The 20,269-nt window shown below is 44.3% G+C and overlaps 1 protein-coding gene across 1 annotated transcript in view; it reads left to right on the top strand.

Moving 5' to 3' along the window:
• Positions 1 to 20,269, top strand: part of LOC124775808 — a 155,108-nt gene that overhangs the window by 129,192 nt on the left and 5,647 nt on the right. Inside the window, exons 4-6 of the mRNA XM_047250639.1 lie at positions 5,221 to 5,368; positions 15,083 to 15,216; positions 18,578 to 18,733. Of these exons, the coding sequence (XP_047106595.1) occupies positions 5,221 to 5,368; positions 15,083 to 15,216; positions 18,578 to 18,733 (438 nt within the window). The remainder of the gene's footprint in view (positions 1 to 5,220; positions 5,369 to 15,082; positions 15,217 to 18,577; positions 18,734 to 20,269) is intronic.

Genomic DNA, 20,269 nt, shown 5'->3' on the forward strand with positions numbered 1-20,269 from the left:
CAATCCTCAGGTTTAGAACAACGCGGAACCTCTGCAGAGGCATTACATTCTTTGATTCCAAAAAAGCCTTTAATTTTGTAGACATTAAGTGTTCTTAAACACTGGAAGATGCAGATATCAACAAAACCGCAAGATAGTTAGTCGAACAGACACTCAGGGACACAACTTCATAAGTTAAATTCCTAGGAGAAGTTTCTGAAACCTTCAGAAGTGTTCGGCAGGGCGATGTTCTCTTCAATCTGCTCTTAGATCAGGTCATGAGAGAGTGTGATAAAGTCGTACAAGAGAAAAACATCGAAGAAATGTATGTACGACAAGGAAGAGGGAGATTCGTGATGAAGTGTCTCGCTTTTGCTTACGATATTGCAACAATTTCGAAGTACAAAACAGACGCGAAGATAATGAGAGAAACACTTCCCAAAATTGAAGCTAAAACCGGATAGTAAATATCGAGTAAAAGAACTGAACACATTGAACATAACTACAACAAAGAAAAAATATGGAAACACAACACGGAAACATCAAAAGAATTGGTAAGTTTAAGTATTTGGGAGAACTGATACAATCAAATCGATTAGATAACACCACAAATAAGGAAAGGTCAAGGAAACTGGAATTAGCATAAAAACTCACCCAAAACCCATATAATAAAAGATCACTACCACTCCGAGCAGCAGTTAAACACTACGCAACAGTAATTAAACAGAAATCACTATACAGATGTCACTGCCTTACAATGAATAAAATAAGTGGACAAGAAAAAGGAACGGAAATTACTGAAAAAAATGTAGAGCCTCAAAGCAAAAAATAACAACTGGACGAATGGGAGAAATGAAAATTTATACAGAAACATAGAGACAATTTCATACACAATTGGGAAGAGGAGATTAATGTTTCATAAAATGAATGGCAACAGGCTAACAAAGAAAATATTGTAATTTAATTTCCAAATTTAAAAAAGCCACGTCTTGCCTACAAGAGACAAGAAGAGATTGAAACAAATGTAACATCACAGAAGACATCATATAAAACAGGGAAAATTTCAAGCGACTGATCAATAATAAAAAATTTCCTATCCAACAACAAAAACAGCCAACGTATATAAAAGTCCTGGTAAGATAAGAGGCAAAAGAATCTTAGGTTCTAAGAGGTCAAATTCTGAAAAAAAAAGAAAGACTACTGCCTGAAGTGCCCATTCTCTGCTGTTGTGGGCTGTAGAATTTTCGAAGATGATTTACACGTAATACGAGAGCTGTTCGGAAAGTAAGGTCCGATAGGCCACAAAATGGAAACCACTATGAAAATCAAAAATTATTTATTCTCAACAGTTAGCCACACCTTATAGCTACCTCTCTAAATAGTCGCCGCTACGACTTAAACATTTGCCGTGGCTTTGTAGAAACTTTGCAGTACCATTGTCACAGAAAACAGCCGCCTGTGCTTTCCACCAATTCTCTACGCTGGTCTTCCTTTCGTTGTTTGCGCCAAAATGTTGTCTTCATAGCCAAACGTTCATGTGAGCAGAGATGAACATCGGAGGGAGACAATTAAGGGCTGTATTGTGGGTGATCAAACACTTCCCATCCAAAACGCTGCAGGAGTGTCTTCGTTGCCCCTGCAGGATGCGGCTGAGAAATGTCTTGAAGAACGAAACGCATGACATTTTTTTATCTGGGCTGCATAGCTTCGGGAGAAATCTCTCACCAGATCCACATACTTGGCGGGAGACACTGTTGTTTTAGGCATTTCTACGTGATCACTTTGCGCTCTGAACTGAAAAGAGCGACGTGAAAGGCACTGCTCAACACATCGGTGCAAAGTTCCATCAGATTTTCACAGAAATTTCCATTTTTCGCCAAATAGGACATTATTTAACGAATATGCCTCGTACATGACTTTGAGCGAAAATACAGTCTCAATCGAAATAAATATACACATCTGACAGATGCATTTGTGATTCGAAATATTAATTAATTACATTCTTGCAGATGACAAGTATTTCATTGCAGCTGTTAACGTCACATATGGCGTAATTAGTAAACATACCTACGATCTACATCGGCAAGTACGTAAAAGTGTATTACTTGTGTGATGTCCTTACGAATCCTTTGCGTGTGCTCTTATACCAGGCCTGATTAAAAAGTATCCAACCTTTGGCCAGAAAAAAATATTTCGGATACCTGACGGGGTTAGGACCCTTCAAAGTAGGCCCCTTGTGCTTGCACACACGTAGCCCACCGATCCTTCCATTGCCGGAAACACCTCTGGAAGTCTTCTTTTGAAATGGTGTTTAGCTCCGTCGTCGTGTTCCACATTATCTCTTCTCTACTCTCTAAACTGGATCCTTTCAGAGGCCTCTTCAATTTTGGAAACAACCGGAAGTCGCGTGGAGACATGTCTAGAGAGTAGAGAGGTTGGAAAACGGCTGTAATTCCATGTTTGGCCAAGAAATTTTGGATCAAGTTAGATGAATGTGAGAGGTTGTTGTCGTGATGCAGTTGCCAGGTTTTCGCCGTCCACATGTCTGGCTTTTTTTTCGCTGAACTGCGTCACGGAGTCGCCGGAGAACATCTTGATAGTGCTCCTTTGTCACATTTTGTACTTCTAGTGTGTATTCGTGATGCAAAATTACACGGACATCAAAGAAGACAGCCAGCATCACCTTGATTTTTCTTCGCACCTGCCGCACTTTCTTCGCCCTTGGAGACTCGGGATGCTTCCACTGCGACGACTGACATTTTCTTTATAGCTCATACCCATATACCCATGACTTTATCTCCAGTTATCACTGTGTCCAGAAGGTCCTGTGCAAATTGCATGTGCAGAAGCTTTACTCACTTCAACCTCTTGGGAAATCTCCTGCACGGTCAAACGACGATCTACCATCACGAAATTTGGCACCCTCTCAAGAACAGCTGCACCCCGAGCAGCTCGGGCCCTGCCAGAACGCTGGTCACTCTCCACTGATGTGTGGCCATTTTTGAATCGGTTGAACTCTTGTTAATTTGTGTTACACACATCGCATATTCTCCAAACACCTGCTGAATCTTACGAATTGTTTCGCTTTGAGAATCACCAAGCTTTTGACAAAATTTGATGCAGTATCTTTGCTCAACACGTTCAGTCAGCTTGAGAGAATCGGTAATCCGACGAAACGTTGTGTAGCACCCCACGTAGCGACCGACAGGCAGCGACTGACGCGTTGGAAGGCGGGGACAAAATTCACGCATGTGCATAAAGGTCTCTTCCTTTACTGTGTACAGTGGTGCCGCGCTATCGTCTCCATTTTCCGCGGGAAAATCAAAGGTCGGATGCTTTTTAGACAGACCTCTTATGATAAGAGTCTTGGAACTGACTCCTTTCTTTTAAGTTTTAATATCGCCGAAGTTAAAGGCTACCCATGTCTGTATAAGGATCACATCTGTAAAGTAACTCCGCAAAGCAGATAGCAAATGATTCACAGAACATGATTATCGTCCTGGAACGAGACACGATAAAATTCTCGTCGAGTATCATAGTATACAGTGCGTCTTTATCTCAAATCTTACACAAAAAATGTACTTGCAAAAGGGCGTTTCTAGCGTATGAGATCGAGAAATTGGATTATACTATTTTCCAGCTAACGAATATTATCCATTGTCAATTATCTCAGCTTGGTTCTTAGTTTTGAAAACTATCAATAGTGAAGTTAAAAATTTTTCACCTGTGATAGCCAGTGGTACTATCCCATTCATTGTTCTGAAGAAATAAGAAAAATAAGGATTGAAGAAAAATTTCGAAAGACAGCGAAGAATGCGTGCTTGAACATATGTGAAGATGCTAGGCAAACCTTGGGACTGTGCTGTTGTATTTGACCACGAACGGCACATGTGCAACCCGCTCAAAACGTTGAAAGTGTCAATATTGGTCAGAAAAGCGTTCTGAGTAGTTATGAATCCATTATGCCGGAACTCAGTGAATTTGAACGAGGGAAAATTGTTGGTGCTCGTATGGTGGATGCTTCCGTATCCAAGGTAGCCAAAATTTTGGTGTTTCAAGAAAGAACGCATGTGGGGAAAGCGGGAAAACATCATCCGCTAAGCGACAATGTAGAAGAGAGTTTTTGTAGAGTGATCGTGACAGACGATCATTGAAGAGGGTTGACGAAAAATGCGAGGACGGCAGCTGCAAAAGTCGTTGGAGATGTGAATGTCACAATCGCAAACCATGTCGGCACCAGTACGGCACGAAGGGAGCTCCGTAAGCGAGAAACTGCAGGGCGAGTTGGAATTCTTAAACCACACACCGGTGATGCAAATGTCAGTAAAGGGAAAACATAGTATAGAAGCTTTAAAATAAAGACTACGAAGCAACGGAAGAAAGTCGTTAGGTCAAATGAGTTACGTTTCACATTGTTCCCAACTTCAATCCCAAGATTGAAACATGGAGGGGTTTCGGTGACGATTTAGGCAGCCATATCGTGGTATTTGATAGGCCCCATTGTTACTCTGTAAGGCCGCATTACTGCCAAGGATGGTTCAACCATTTGGCACATCAAGTCCACACCATGGTCCTATGTTCGTACCTCTATGGTGATACTGCGTATTCCAAGGTGACAGGGCACCTGTTCCCACAACTCTCATCGTCCAGCACAGGTGTTGTGAGCAGGAGGGTGAATTGTCACATCTCCCCAGCCTCCACAGCCACCATCTCTCAATATTATTGGGGTTTTGTGGTCTAATTAGCAGAGAACGATGCGTGTTCACCGTCCGCCTCTATCACTGTTCCCCGAACTTGCACCTATTTTGCGGGAAGTATGGTTTGAGATTCTCTTGAAAACATACTGGACTTGAATGAGACTTTCACACTGCAGCGGAGTGTACGCTGATATGAAATTTCCTGGCAGATTGAAACTGTGTGCCGGACCGAGAGTCAAACTCGGGACCTTTGCCTTTCGCGGGCAAGTGGTAAAGCACTAGCCCGCGAAAGGCAAAGGTCCCGCGTTCGAGTCTCGGTCCGGCACACAGTTTCAGTCTGCCAGGAAGTTTCATACTGGGCTTGTATTTATGCATCCGGAGACGACTGGAAGCTGTTTTGATTGCTAACGTGTTTCCTATAACGTATCAGGTACGGTAATTTGTTGTGGTTTTGGTTTCCCGTACTTCTTTCCTTGTCCCCCACCCCTCCCCTTACGTGTTTCATATAAAGCATAGCGTTATTCTCTTTCTGTGTTTTCCATAGGAATTCCCGAGTACGGAGTGCTGCCCTTCGACCCGTTCTTCGCCAAAGAAGTAGTGCAGAAGCGCGGCGGTCCCGGGGCCAGCTACAAGCTGCGGCTCAGGAATGTCTACGAACGGGGCTGGACGCGCTCCAACGTCACCAAGTTCAGGTAGTACTGCGTACTACTGCAGGACGCACACAGGCAGCAAGATAGCCGTTGTCCACGTGCAAAGAAACCTTCCACATCATGTGAGCCAAATAGGCATTCGTTGGTCGAATATTTGAAAACATACACGTGAAAAATGTATATCGATAATGCATCATTCTTTCTGTAACACTAAAGAATCACTAACGTACGCGGTCCAAATCGGCCTCTTGATATCATCATACAAATTTTAGCAGTACACCACAATCACTTCAGGGGAATGTTGTGATGGATTTCCTCAAAATGATCTCAGCATATTTCTTGCTCCAGCGTCGTTTACCTGAGCTTTTGGTGTGCTCCCTGCCGCCGTTGGATAAGCAGCTGCCAGCAGAAAGTCGTATACTCCTAGCTCACTCATTTGTTACATAGTTTAATTCTTAATTTCTTTGCGTGGTTTTGGTACTTGCATTGTTCAATTCATAAATTTCGGGCGTATTATAGTATTTGAGAGTTGTAGCATCGCGTTTTAGTACATGAATAGTGTAAAATCGCGTAGTCTCCTTCCGCCGCCGAGCAGTGTGTTAGCAGTGCGCAAGTAGCAGCATTACTGCATTTACTAGGCAATCTTGTATTTTAATAACCGTTTAAATTTTGTGTCGATTTGTTTATGCTCTCTGTAGATTAATTCACACGTTCTTTGCACAACAGTTTTTAACATGGATAGGGACTGCAACTGCTGTGTTCGGATGCGGGCTGGGTTGGCATCCCTTCACTCCCAGCTTCAGGCATCACTGTGGGGATCCAGATGGGGGTTTGTCGGGGACGGCCAGCTCGTCCCACGCATCCCCCGATCGGACTACGACTGTGACTGCCCGGGATACTGCCCACACTGAGGCTCATCCCTCACCTGTGGTGGAGTGGGAGGTCGTCTCGAGGTGTGGCAGGGGGCGAAAGACATTCCGGAGGGCTGAACGGAAGGCCTCTCCAGTTTGTCTGACTAAACGGTTTCAGGCTCTGTCTCCGGCTGATACTGATCTTCGGCCGGAGATGGCTGCTTGTCCTGTTCCAGAGGTTGCCCATCAGTCTGCAAGATCCGGGCAGTCGCAGAGGATGGGCTTACTGGTAGTTGGGAGTTCCAACGTCAGGCGCGTAATGGGGCCCCCTAGGGATATGGCAGCAAGAGAGGGGAGGAAAACCAATGTGCACTCCGTGTGCATACCGGGGGGAGTCATTCCAGATGTGGAAAGGGTCCTTCCAGATGACATGAAGGGTAAAGGGTGCACCCATCTGCAGGTGGTCGCTCATGTCGGCACCAATGATGTGTGTCGCTATGGATCGGAGGAAATCCTCTCTGGCTTCCGGCGGCTATCTGATTTGGTGAAGACTGCCAGTCTCGCTAGCGGGATGAAAGCAGAGCTCACCATCTGCAGCATCGTCGACAGGACTGACTGCGGACCTTTGGTACAGAGCCGAGTGGAGGGTCTGAATCAGAGGCTGAGACGGTTCTGCGACCGTGTGGGCTGCAGATTCCTCGACTTGCGCCATAGGGTGGTGGGGTTGCGGGTTCCGCTGGATAAGTCAGGAGTTCACTACACGCAGCAAGCGGCTACACGGGTAGCAGGGGTTGTGTGGCGTGGACTGGGCAGTTTTTTAGGTTAGATGGCCTCGGGCAAGTACAGAAAGGGCAACAGTCTCAAAGGGTGCGGGACAAAGTCAGGACATGCGGGTACCAAGCAGCAATCGGTATTATAATTGTAAACAGCCGAAGCCGCATTGGTAAAATACCGAAATTAAAGCGCCGATAGAAAGCACCGAAGCTTAAATCGTTATAGGTACAGAAAGCTGGCTGAAGCCAGAGATAAATTCTGCAGAAGTTTTTACAAAGGCACAGACGGTGTTCAGAAAGGATACATTGCATGCAACTGGTGGTGGCGTGTTTGTTGCTGTTAGTAGTAGTTTATCCTGTAGTGAAGTAGAAGTGGATAGTTCCTGTGAAATATTATGGGTGGAGGTTACACTCAACAACCGAGCTAGGTTAATAATTGGCTCCTTTTACCGACCTCCCGACTCAGCAGCATTAGTGGCAGAACAACTGAGAGAAAATTTGTAATACATTTCACATAAATTTTCTCAGCATATTATAGTCTTAGGTGGAGATTTCAATTTACCAGATATAGACTGGGACACTCAGATGTTTAGGACGGGTGGTAGGGACAGAGCATCGAGTGACATTATACTGAGTGCACTAACCGAAAATTACCTCGAGCAATTAAACAGAGAACCGACTCGTGGAGGTAACATCTTGGACCTACTGATAACAAACAGACCCGAACTTTTCGACTCTGTAAGTGGAGAACAGGGAATCAGTGATCACAAGGCCGTTGCAGCATCCCTGAATATGGAAGTTAATAGGAATATAAAAAAAGGGAGGAAGGTTTATCTGTTTAGCAAGAGTAATAGAAGGCAGATTTCAGACTACCTAACAGATCAAAACGAAAATTTCTGTTCCGACACTGACAATGTTGAGTGTTGATGGAAAAAGTTTAAGGCAATTGTGAAATGCGTTTGACAGGTACGTGCCGAGTAAAACTGTGAGAGACGGGAAAAACCCACCGTGGTTCAACAACAAAGTTAGGAAACTGCTGCGAAAGCAAAGAGAGCTTCACTCCAAGTTTAAACGCAGTCAAAGCCTCTCAGACAAACAGAAGCTAAACGATGTCAAAGTTAGCGTAAGGAGGGCTATGCGTGAAGCGTTCAGTGAATTCGAAAGTAAAATTCTATGTACCGACTTGACAGAAAATCCTAGGAAGTTCTGGTCTTACGTTAAATCAGTAAGTGGCTCGAAACAGCATATCCAGACACTCCGGGATGATGATGGCATTGAAACAGAGGATGACACGCGTAAAGCTGAAATACTAAACACCTTTTTCCAAAGATGTTTCACAGAGGAAGACCGCACTGCAGTTCCCTCTCTAAATCCTCGCCCAAACGAAAAAATAGCTGACATCGAAATAAGTGTCCAAGGAATAGAAAAGCAACTGGAATCACTCAACAGAGGAAAGTCCACTGGACCTGACGGGATACCAATTCGATTCTACATAGAGTACGCGAAAGAACTTGCCCCCCTTCTAACAGCCGTGTACTGCAAGTCTCTAGAGGAACGGAAGGTTCCAAATGATTGGAAAAGACCACAGGTAGTCCCAGTCTTCAAGAAGGGTCGTTGAGCAGATGCGCAAAACTATAGACCTATATCTCTGACGTCGATCTGTTGTAGAATTTTAGAACATGTTTTTTGCTCGAGTATCATATCGTTTTTGGAAACCCAGAATCCACTCTGTAGGAATCAACATGGATTCCGGAAACAGCGATCGTGAGAGACCCAACTCGCTTTATTTGTTTATGAGACCCAGAAAATATTAGATACAGGCTCCCAGGTAGATGCTATTTTCCTTGACTTCCGGAAGGCGTTCGATACAGTTCCGCGCTGTCGCCTGATAAACAAAGTAAGAGCCTACGGAATGTCAGACCAGCTGTGTGGCTGGATTGAAGAGTTTTTAGCAAACAGAACACAGTATGTTGTTCTCAATGGAGAGACGTCTACAGACGTTAAAGTAACCTCTGGCGTGCCACAGGGGAGTGTTATGGGACCATTGATTTTCACAATATATATAAATGACCTAGTAGATAGTGTCGGACGTTCCATGCGGCTTTTCGCGAATGATGCTGTACTATACAGAGAAGTGGCAGCATTAGAAAATTGTAGCGAAATGCAGGAAGATCTGCAGCGGATAGGCACTTGGTGCAGGGAGTGGCAACTGACTCTTAACATAGACAAATGTAATGTATTGCGAATACATAGGAAGAAGGATCCTTAATTGTATGATTATATTATAGCGGAACAAACACTGGTAGCAGTTACTTCTGTAAAATATCTTGGAGTATGCGTGCGGAACGATTTGAAGTGGAATGATCATATAAAACTAATTGTTGGTAAGGCGGATACCAAGTTGAGATTCATTGAGAGAGTCCTTGGAAGGTGTGGTCCATCAACGAAGGAAGTGGCTTACAAAACCCTCGTTCGACCTATACTTGAGTATTGTTCATCAGTGTGGGATCCGCACCAGATCGGGTTGACGGAGGAGATAGAGAAGATCCAAAGAAGAGCGGCGCGTTTCGTCACAGGGTTATTTGGTAATCGTGATGGCGTTACGGAGATGTTTAGCAAACTCAAGTGGCAGACTCTGCAAGAGAGGCGCTCAGCATCGCGGTGTAGCTTGCTCGCCAGGTTTCGAGAGGGTGCGTTTCTGGATGAGGTATAGAATATATTGCTTCCTCCTACTTATACCTCCCGAGGAGATCACGAATGTAAAATTAGAGAAATTCGAGCGCGCACGGAGGCTTTCAGACAGTCTTTCTTCCCGCGAACCATACGCGACTGGAACAGAAAAGGGAGGTAATGACAGTGGCACGTAAAGTGCCCTCCGCCACACACCGTTGGGTGGCTTGCGGAGTATAAATGTAGATGTAGATGTTGGTGTATCTAATAACCAATGTGTTAATGAGGTGCTCAGTTTTAATCTTCTTTGCTGCTTTGCTATATGAAAAACTCGTGAATGGACGGTTAAAGGGACTAAACATTTCTGTGGACCTCTATACTACTATGGTTAAGGTATAAATTTTCCTATTGTTTGTGTGTGAGACAATTCTTATGTTGATAACAGTTGAAGTATACACTTCACCGCCTCTCGTAACAAGATTAATCGAGTCACTTGGATGTTAATGCCAATCACCCGAGAGAGGATGATGACTGGAGGAACGTGTATAACGAGGTGACCGTTATTCTTGTGAGGAGCCCAGCCATCACTAACGACAAGACGAGTAGCAGCAGAGTAGTCCGACCAGGCAGACTGAACCACCGTCTACCGTAACAATCACGGCACTCCGTCTCATTTTAGTTACCCACAACGATAGCGGCGCCCCTAGCGGCCAGCAAGCAACACATCTGAATACAATACCGGATGAGTGCTAATACTAACTTTTATACTGGTTTGTAACAGTTTTTACAATAGGCAGTGTATGTAGTGCCTCAAAAATCGGCAGTAATCACATTTGTCACTCTTTAGTTTCCTAAAGACCTCAGGAAGCACGAAAGGGTACACCACAGAACAGTATATTTACGATTGTCTTGTATCATACTGATTGATATTTACCGAGTAATGTGGTTTTCCTTTAATAACAAAAAACTGGTAGTAAACACCAGAAGACCTGACACTCCTGCGGAAAAAATTCGTATATCTACCCAGCAAAGCGGAGTAAAATCAGCGAATATGGAACGTAGGAAAAATTATGTAGGATATAATACCAACATAATTTAATAAGCCACCACATTTATAGCCCAAGGGAAAACCACACAGATGTGATAATAAATCGTCAAAATCCATAATAGTGGTTCCCAACATAGAATAAATCAGATCTAGAATTCTTGCTAAATTTTCAACACGTTCGTTTCTGAATGAAAGATAATTACATATACAAAAATATTCGTGTATTATAAAGTGCAGTGAAGTGAAAGAATGGGCGAATCATTAGACTTCATAAAATTTTTTAACTAGCAAGAAAAGTGCCTATGATAATAACAGAAAACAAAAGAAATATGTACTTCTCAAGTGTAAAATAAGTGTTTTTATTCTGTTGCTTTCAGCGGAGATAGATGCAAATATAGCCATATTCGAAAGTATTTTTTCATGAATTAGTTGTAGCTTTTGTCATTGAATCAATATGATTCAGCTGCTTTTGCATGTGTTTCAGTATAAATCATGGCTCTTGGTAACTTATTGGCGCATGGAATGCAAGAAAATATGAACTGTTACATTAGTTAAATACAAAATAACTAAAAATGAACATTATACTTACGATGCATGTGACTTCTTCTTTTCTCACCGCCTGGAGCGCTGGTGCCGCACCACCTGTCAAACGGTGGTGACTGTATGTATTAGTCTGTGAACAGAACTCCGGGCAGATTCTTTTCCTTGTAGCCAACGGATGAAATGGCAGATCCACGGCACACAGCACTCTTGTTTTGCAGGAAGGTAAGGGTGGAAGATTTAGCAATGGCTAGAAAGGTGAGAAGGCAGATAACACAAGAAACTGCCAAGTCATGGACATAGTACGTACTATGTAACGAAATAATAACCAACCAGCTACATGACAGGAAATCGCTCCTCTATTTTCCTCTCCCTTGACCTTGAACGAGCCTATGTTCGCGTGTGGCATGCCGGTCTCCTCTTCAAGCTCCAAACCTTCGCCCTTCCTATTAGCTACGTCCGTCTGATCGGCTCCTTTCTTTCCCAACGTCCTTCCTACGTCACTGTCCATAACACGGATTCCTACACCTTTTTCCCCTCCACCGGTGTGCCCCAAGATTCCGTCCTCTCCCCTCTTCTGTACCTTATGTATACGGCGGACATGCTGCCGCCTTCACCCTCCATCCACCTTCTCCAGTAAGCCAATGACACCGCCTTCCTTGCCCTTGCCCCCACCCTGCAGCGCTCCCAACACCTTCTCCAATCCCATCTTGACCGGTTCACCACTTGGTGCAACCAATGGATGCTTAAGGTCAATCCTTCCAAAACCCAGGCGATCATTGTAGGCAAAACCACCCCTTCCTTCCGCCTCCTCGATTTCTATATCACCATCTACGGCCGTCCTTTAGCCCTCACCCCCACCCTTAAGTATCTTGGCGTCACCCTCAACCGTCGCCTCTCCTGGACCCCCCACATCCAGACAATCCAAGCCAAGGCACGCTCCTGATTCCGTCTCCTCAAGCTCCTTTCTGGCCATATATGGGGTCTGGACCCATCCACCATCCTCCATACCTATAACTCCCTCATTCGTCCTATCCTTTGCTACACCCACCATGCCTGGATCTCAGCTCCCCCTACCTTTTACAAATCCCTTCAGATCCTAGAACGCCATGCTCTTCGCCTCGCCTATCGCATCCGTCTCCCCTCCCCCAAGTGGATCCTGTACGACCTTATTCCGCTCCCCCACCTCCTCCTTTTCCTCGAACGGATACAGATCCTCTACGCCTCCCAAAAACTCGATCCTCCTCACCCGCTGGTCTCTCCCATCCTCTCCCACCCCCGTCTGCTGCCGCGCCTGTATTTCCACGTCCCACCTGCTCTCCATCTCTCCACTCTCCATACCCTCTCCCAAGGTGGCTTCCGCCAGCTCCGCCTCCCTGATGATGCTCCCCTCCCCTCCATCTACCACTCCTATCAACTTTGATCCTCCCCTCCCACTTCCTTAGGGCACCCTCTCTCCCTTCTCTCTCCTTCTCTCCATCCTCCCTTCTTCCCCCTTCCCCCTCCTCCCCCGGGCTTCCCCTACCCCCTCATCCCTTCGTTTCTCCCCCCTCTCCCAACTCCCCTGCCATTGGCATCTCTTCTCTCCTCTCTCCCTCCTCCACCACCTTCCTCCCCTCTTGGCAGGTCCCCAGACTTGCACACGCTAAGTGGACAATGCGCGCTGGAGATCATCGCCATGAGTTTAGTGTCCGTGCCGTCGTGATTGTGATCTAGTCTATTTCGCCGCCACGCTCCTCATTCACTTGTACCGTCTCGTTCGTCAGTGTTTGTGTGCAGTGCCGACAATATTTTCGTGTGTTTTCGTCGAGTGTGAACGGTTTCATGTTTTTTATTTATTGTATCTCCTGTTTTTAACCTCAGATTTGTTACTTTTCTGTCTCCTTTTTCTCTATTGTTGTAATTCTTGTGGCTGAAGAGCGATGTAGATGTAATCCGTTGCCAGCCCGCCTTTGTATAATGTGAGCAAATAACAATAAAGGAAAAAAATGAAAGAAATTCAGTATCTTTAGACAAGAAGAGAATAGAAGCTTTCGAAATGTGTGCTACAGAAGAATGCTGGAGATTAGATGGGTAGATCACGTAATTAATGAGGAGGTACTGAATAGAATGGGGAAAAGAAATTTATGGCACAACTTGACTAGTAGAAGGGATCGGTTGGTAGGACATGTTCTGAGGCATCAAGGAGGAGGAGATTAGTGTTTAACGTCCCTTCAAAAACGACGTCATTAGAGACGGAGCACAAACTTGGATTAGGGAAGGATTGGGAAGGAAATCGGCCGTGCCCTTTCAAAGGAATCTTCCTGGAATTTGCTTGAAGCGATTTAGGGAAATCACGGATAACCTAAAGCAGGTTGGCTGGAGACGGGTTTGAACCGTCGTCCTCCCGAATGCGAGTCCAGTGTGCTAACCACCGCGCCACCCCGCTCGGTGGCATCAAGGGATCACCAAGTTAGTATTGGATGGCAGCATGGAGGGTAAAAATCGTAGAAGGAGACCAAGAGATGTATACACTAAGCAGATTCAGAAGGATGTAGGGTACAGTAGTTACTTGTAAATGAAAAAGCTTGCACAGGATAGAGTAGCATGAAGAGCTGCATCGAATCAGTCTCCAGACTGAAGACCACAACAACCGGATTGCTGGTTGCTTATTATTTCGTTACATACAACTAAGGTTCCAGAGGGTGGATAAAATACTAAATAGTAAGTACTACTATCATTAGTTTCTTGATAGCTTCTGCCGTACAAACAATTTAGAAAGAAAATCAGACGTTTGTAAGGAGTCGTACGAGGGTAGCTCTCTAAGAGTGGCTCCCAAAGCGAAAGTATACAATATTAACATTAGTAGGAATCCATATGTCAGTGCTAGATACGTGCAGTGATGGGAAAGAGATGTGCACAAGAGAGTGAAAATACAAAAGTGAAATGTGTCATGAATTGGGGAGGTGTGTGTGTGCCTTCTGAAAAGTAAAGAAACAAATGTTTGGTACAGGTCTATGTCATTTAACGCCTACGACAGCCATATTAAGTGTTAAAGAAAGCAGTAAATGGTCAGTAAGTTACAGAAAGAGAAGTATAAAATACAAATCGTAGCAATGTTTGCAGCCTGTGTTAATAGTTTATAGATGTAAACTTAAACATAATTTAGAAATCGAGGCCTGTATGTAACGAAACCAAAACTAAGAAAGCGTTATCGCAGAAAACAATTGTGGGGTACTGCCCACTCGTCTCGTATAGGGTGCCTAAAGGATGCTGCGTTCTCGGAATGCTATACAACAATTCAAGCAAATCACATTAATAGTTTTTATTACAAGAAAGCAGATTGACAATATTTAACTATGTATTACAAGAACTAGTCGCAAGAGATGGGCGACATGCAAACAGTCGGTGTCTTTCTCTGTATACTATGTCCATACAAGCAATGGATATGAATCACTGATAACTGATATCTCAGCGCTCTCCTAGTGCCGGTCTGGTACTGTGCGGCCGAGTCTGGCGGGAGCGGCCCTTATATTATCTTCTTGTAGAGGCCGCTCCTGCCGTGGAGCGGTCCTAGTCAGCGGGCTATTGGCTGACGTCGTCTCACAGCCTTCTCTGCTCTTGTGTTCCTCATCTTCGTGCCGGCGCTTGTCGATACGCCGGAACAACTGTTGCTGAGTTAATAGCCGAGACAAATTTTTTAAATTCCTTTCCTTATCATCAAAGAACTTTCACGATTGGGATCTCGATAATCTCAAATACGTTCTGAACGAAAGTTCGTTGCCATTCTTTCAAATTTCATGAATCACTTGAATGCCTTGTTTATGATGTCTGCGTCCATCTGGAAAAGAGCAGACTCGTTCCGATTTTTGCTGATAGTACTTCTTACTTTCAGGAGCGACTTGGACAACAACCGCATCGTCTATTCGCAGTTCTTCCCGGAGAAGAGCCTGGACGGCGAGTACGAGATAGATGGCGACGTTCTGCAATACCCCATGACCAACAAGGGCAGCTGGAACATGACACTCTGTGAGCACCCTCTTCCTTCTCCTCACACATTCTGGCTAAAACCAAGTGTATATTACGATAAGTTTAAGTTATTTTGATTGAGAAGGATAGTACATTCGGTTAGAGGCTGCAGATGGAAACACGGTTAGTGAACCAACTTCTTGTTGTTTCATCAAGCAGTCCACTGTCTATTGCACTTGAACTGATTTATTGTAGAGAGTACCAGAAAACACTGACAACACAATAAGTGGAATAACTGAAGAGTATTGAGCTTTGTCATTATTAAATGAAGTTTGGGAACACCGTGATGGAATCTGAAATACGTATAATTGATGGAAACTGCGATATTAAATAAAGAGGAAGTCAAGATGTCATAATTTACGGAACAGCAATTAACTGTCGGCTGGAAATGACTCATGTACAGCCTCATTTACTGTGGAGCGCGTTTTGCTTCAAAGTAATCCGTTAGAAGGTCATGTCTATTTCAGAATCATGGCAGCTACTGCTCGAAACCGTCATCCTCCAAGGCAACGGAGCATTGCGTTTATAGGAGACAAGGCCTTTCTAAGCAGCAGCTAGCTCCACCATCTCCACTGGTGACCACTGAGTAGCGAACAGCACTGTGAGTCATCCTGCCTACGGTCTGTCAGAGCACAGAGTCACGTTTGCTGCCGAACAGATGGCCTAGTGCAAGGCGTCTGCGTCTATAACTTCGACACTTTATTGCGAAGTTGGATGACGTTTCCGGACATGGGTTCCTATCCTAGATTTGTTCCTCAAAATACCCTCCACAACCCCTCCAATTTGTTGCAATATTAACGAGACACTCTGTATAGAAGCTAACCAATTTTTACTTATTGTAAATATGCTGTAGGGGGAATACATTATTAAATTTGGCGATGTCGTCCAGGTTTGGTATCTGAAACGGTTCTAGCATGACTGGGCGTCGGGTTGAATTGAACTGAGATGACTAATATGAGTACCTCAACTCATTCCATGCTGCTTCACTCCATGGCAAAGTTCATCAACTGTAGTGGGTAGCGAGCAAAAGCATGACAGTATGTCGGCAATCCATTGGGAGCTCTGGAGAAAGTTCAGGAGGATATGCTGCTGACTCGATAGCCCATGATCCTGTGGCTATTGAAATCCATCTCGTACTGGTAGACGTTTTTCTGCCTAATATGAAATATATTCGCACTTGCGAATGTTAACAACCATCAACTGTATAAGAGAACGACGAAAATGAAAATTTGTACCGGACTGGGAATCCAACACGGGTTTCCCGCTCCACGTGAGCGTTCGCCTTACCCACTTTGGCTGTCTGTGCATGACTCACAGCCCGACCCAAACTTCTATATGCCCTCGTTCCTGCGTCACAACCTGTACCCGTGCACACGTTATATAATTCCCACACAGGAGAGGACATTTTAATTGAAAGTCGATGTACATGTCCGAAGGAACATTGCAACCTTCTTAACAACACAGGCTCTGGAGTATCGTGTTTCTCTTCCTTCCAGGAGAAATGATTTGATCTTCTTCTAAATATCTGCGATTTATGACTGACAAACATGCTGCGCAAGCTTTCCATATACACAGAACATAGATGCTGCCAACCCTGTGTACTTTGTGCGGTTGAGCTGAAATGAAAGACATTTGTTGCACGCTGCCCATATGGTGCTGCAATTTTAATGACCGTCAGTGGAATATCATACAAGCAAAGATAATAAGCTTCATAATTTGTTAACAAATCTCATGGTTTGGGGTTATATACACGGTGAGTCAGGATAAAGGTCCATGCACTGAAAGGAGATGGTATTAGTGATTCTGAGTGGAAAACGTCATAAGAAGACAAGTCCTGTTCTTAAGTTTCTGAGGATGTTCTTAACCGTTTTCAAGAGTGTTCTTAACAGTTTCCGAGGGAACTAAAGAAAACAATGAGCTATAGGACAAAATATGCAAGCAATAGTAGATGAAACTTCGGCATGTTTTGTTTAATTGTGTACATTTCCGTACAAAAGATGTTCAAAAATTCCACCGTCAACTGCAATGCATTTTGGAGCTCGTGTAGACAGCTGCTATGTTGCTGTTCTGAGCTCATTCGCACTGTCTGCTGAAGCACAGGCATGTAAAATACGAGCGACACATTCTTTGTAATAAAGAATATCTTTGCCGTTGTTTTCCTCTAAATATCTGTAACTGGAGAAGCGTCAGTCTAAGTGATGTACAAATCAGCTGAAAATAGTGGGTATGCTAAGACAATGTGCATGTTGGAAAAGATTGACGTTTTAAAGAAAATTGTCTACGCTCAGTAAAGACAGCACTAGGTAGCCTAGCGTCGCTTTTTTTGCCAAGGAAGATGGTTAAAGAGTCGTATGTTCAAATGTGTGTGAAATCTTATGGACTTAACTGCTAAGGTCATCAGTCCCTAAGCTTACACACTGCTTAACCTAAATTATCCTAAGGACAAACACACTCACCCATGCTCGAGGGAGGACTCGAACCCCCGCCGGCATCAGCCACAGAGTTCATGACTGCAGTGCCTTAGACCGCTCGGCTAATCCCACGCAGCTGAAGAGGCGTATGTTTTGAGAAGTTATTTTATTTAGACAACCAGTTTCGGCATCCCATTAATGCTATCTTCAGGCCCCTGTGCATTCCTTGTATATAGATTATCAGATATATCGATACTTGCATAACTGGAGCCTAAATATCTGGATTGTGTAATATCGTTCTTTGAAGTAATATCGTACTTTGAAGTAAACACTCCAAAAACGAATTCACGGAATCAAGATACTGACAGCTCCAGTTATACAAGTATCGATGTATCTGATCGTCTGTACATGGAGTGCATAGGGGTCTGAAGATGGCATTAATGAGGTGCCGAAACTGGTTTCTTAAGTATAGTAACTTCTCAAAACAGTTCACTGTCTGGCGATTTTCCTTGGTAACTCTTTAATCGGCAGCTGTCTCGGTTTCACAGTAGATCAACAGAGATTTATGTCACTTTGCTTGTATTCACAAGTGGGTGCTGTTGAAGTACATGCGACTGAGAACTGTGATTCTCAAACAACTGTATGTCAGATACGCTTAAGAAAAGGCGTATGTTCATTTGAAGTTTTTTGTTCAGATTCACCAATATTATCTCCCGCAAAGCAAGTGCCTTTCCTCCTGACTCGCCCTGTAGATATGAGTGTGTCAAGCTGTTTAGACTGTACAGTAAACTGGTGACATCAAAGGTGTCAGTACATCGGCTATAGCTGAAAAAGATTAACTGCTCATGCTGTGATAATCTCTGCAATGTTAAATGCGTTGCAACAAGGTCTCTGAGATTGAGCGTGTGGAGTATGCGGTGAGTGAGCAGGTGTCGGCCCGACTGTTGCAGACGACTACAGCCAGACGACGACCATCACGCGGCGACCGACGGCGCGCGGCGGCCGGCTGTCGTTCTCGGGGCCTCTCAAAGTGCGCGTCCACGTGGATCACATCGGCAACATGGACCTGCACGTCGGCAACCTGCTGCGCGGACGCGCCGTCATGGGTGAGCCTCCTAGTAACAGTGCAGGTCTGCAACGCCACGGCCTAACCACGTGACCTGCCAGCGACGACGTACACAGATAGGTCGTAGCATAATGAGCGACTTATATCTCCAGCCCTTTAAGAGGGCGTTGAGTCACAAGCTACTGAGCGGTACCACAAACTGGTGAATGAAATGAGATGTTTCGTTATCACCATTGATAGCTGGGATTAATGTAGATATGAAATAGGGTGATAGAGGTTTTCTTTCTCTTTTTCTGTTTCAGATAGACAGAGACTCGCATTCCAAAATTGCTAAATTCACCCATAATATGCGACCTTCCTTCATTCAGACCTTTTGATTATTTCAATATAATATTCGAATACATTCTAAATAATAGTTTCTTAAGTGCCGTCAGAAGGTCTAGCACAGGCTTTAACATTCTCAAAATCCGAACAAGTACGTTGACCAATCCATTTGTGTCGAAATCATGGAAAATGAACTTCCTACAGACGACGCATCGGCTGTTGCTTGCATCAAATCCACATCTTCACACACACTCCGCAGTCCACCGTACGGTGCGTGGCGGAGGCTTCCCCGTACCACAACTAGTCGTCTCGTCTCCTGTTCCACTCGCAGACAGAGCTACGGAATAATGACTGACTGGAGACCTACATAAGAGCCCAGATTTCTCGTATCTTATCTTCGTGGTCCTCACGTATGTATGTTGGCGACAGCAGGGTCGTTCTGCAGTCAGCTTCAAACGCCGGTTATCTAAATTTTCTCAGTGGTGTCCCTAGAAAAGAATGTCGCCTTTCCTCCAGGGATTCCCATTTCAGTACCCAAAACATTTCCGCAACGCGTACGTGTTGTTCAAACTTGCCGCTAACAAATCTAGCAGCCCGTCCCTGAATTGCTTCGACGTCTTGCTTCAATCCGACCTGGTGCGGATCACAAACACTCGACCAGTACTCAAGAATAGGTCGCACCAGCGTCCTATATGCTGTTTCCTGTATAGATAAACCCTACATTCCTAAAATTCTCCCAATAAACCGAAGTCGACCATTCTTCCCTACTACAGTCCTCACATGCACATTCCATTTCATATAGCTTTGCCCAGATATTTAAACGACGCGATTGTGTCAAGCAGTACACTACTAATGCTGTATCCGAACATAGTGGGTTTGTTTTACTACTCATCCACATTAACTCACATTTTTCTGCGTGTAGAGCCAGGTGCTATCTATTACACCAACTACAGATTGTGTCTAGGTCATCCTGTATCATTCTACAGAGACTCATTTTATTTTTATTTACACGTTAAGTTTGTTAGGACCAAATTCAGGAGCGAATCTCCAAGGTCACGGAACATGTCAGTACATGAACTTACAACATAAAAGTAATAACACATAAGTATAAATGTTTCTGAAACCGAAAAATGTCAGTCCATAAGTTTAAGTAAAGCGATCAACAATACAATGAGAATCAGCTTAATTTTTCAAGGAACTGCTGGACAGAATAGAAGGAGTGACCCATGAGGAAACTCTTCAGTTTAGATTT

This window comes from Schistocerca piceifrons, chromosome 2 (assembly GCF_021461385.2).
Source record: "Schistocerca piceifrons isolate TAMUIC-IGC-003096 chromosome 2, iqSchPice1.1, whole genome shotgun sequence".
Taxonomy (NCBI): domain Eukaryota; kingdom Metazoa; phylum Arthropoda; class Insecta; order Orthoptera; family Acrididae; genus Schistocerca; species Schistocerca piceifrons.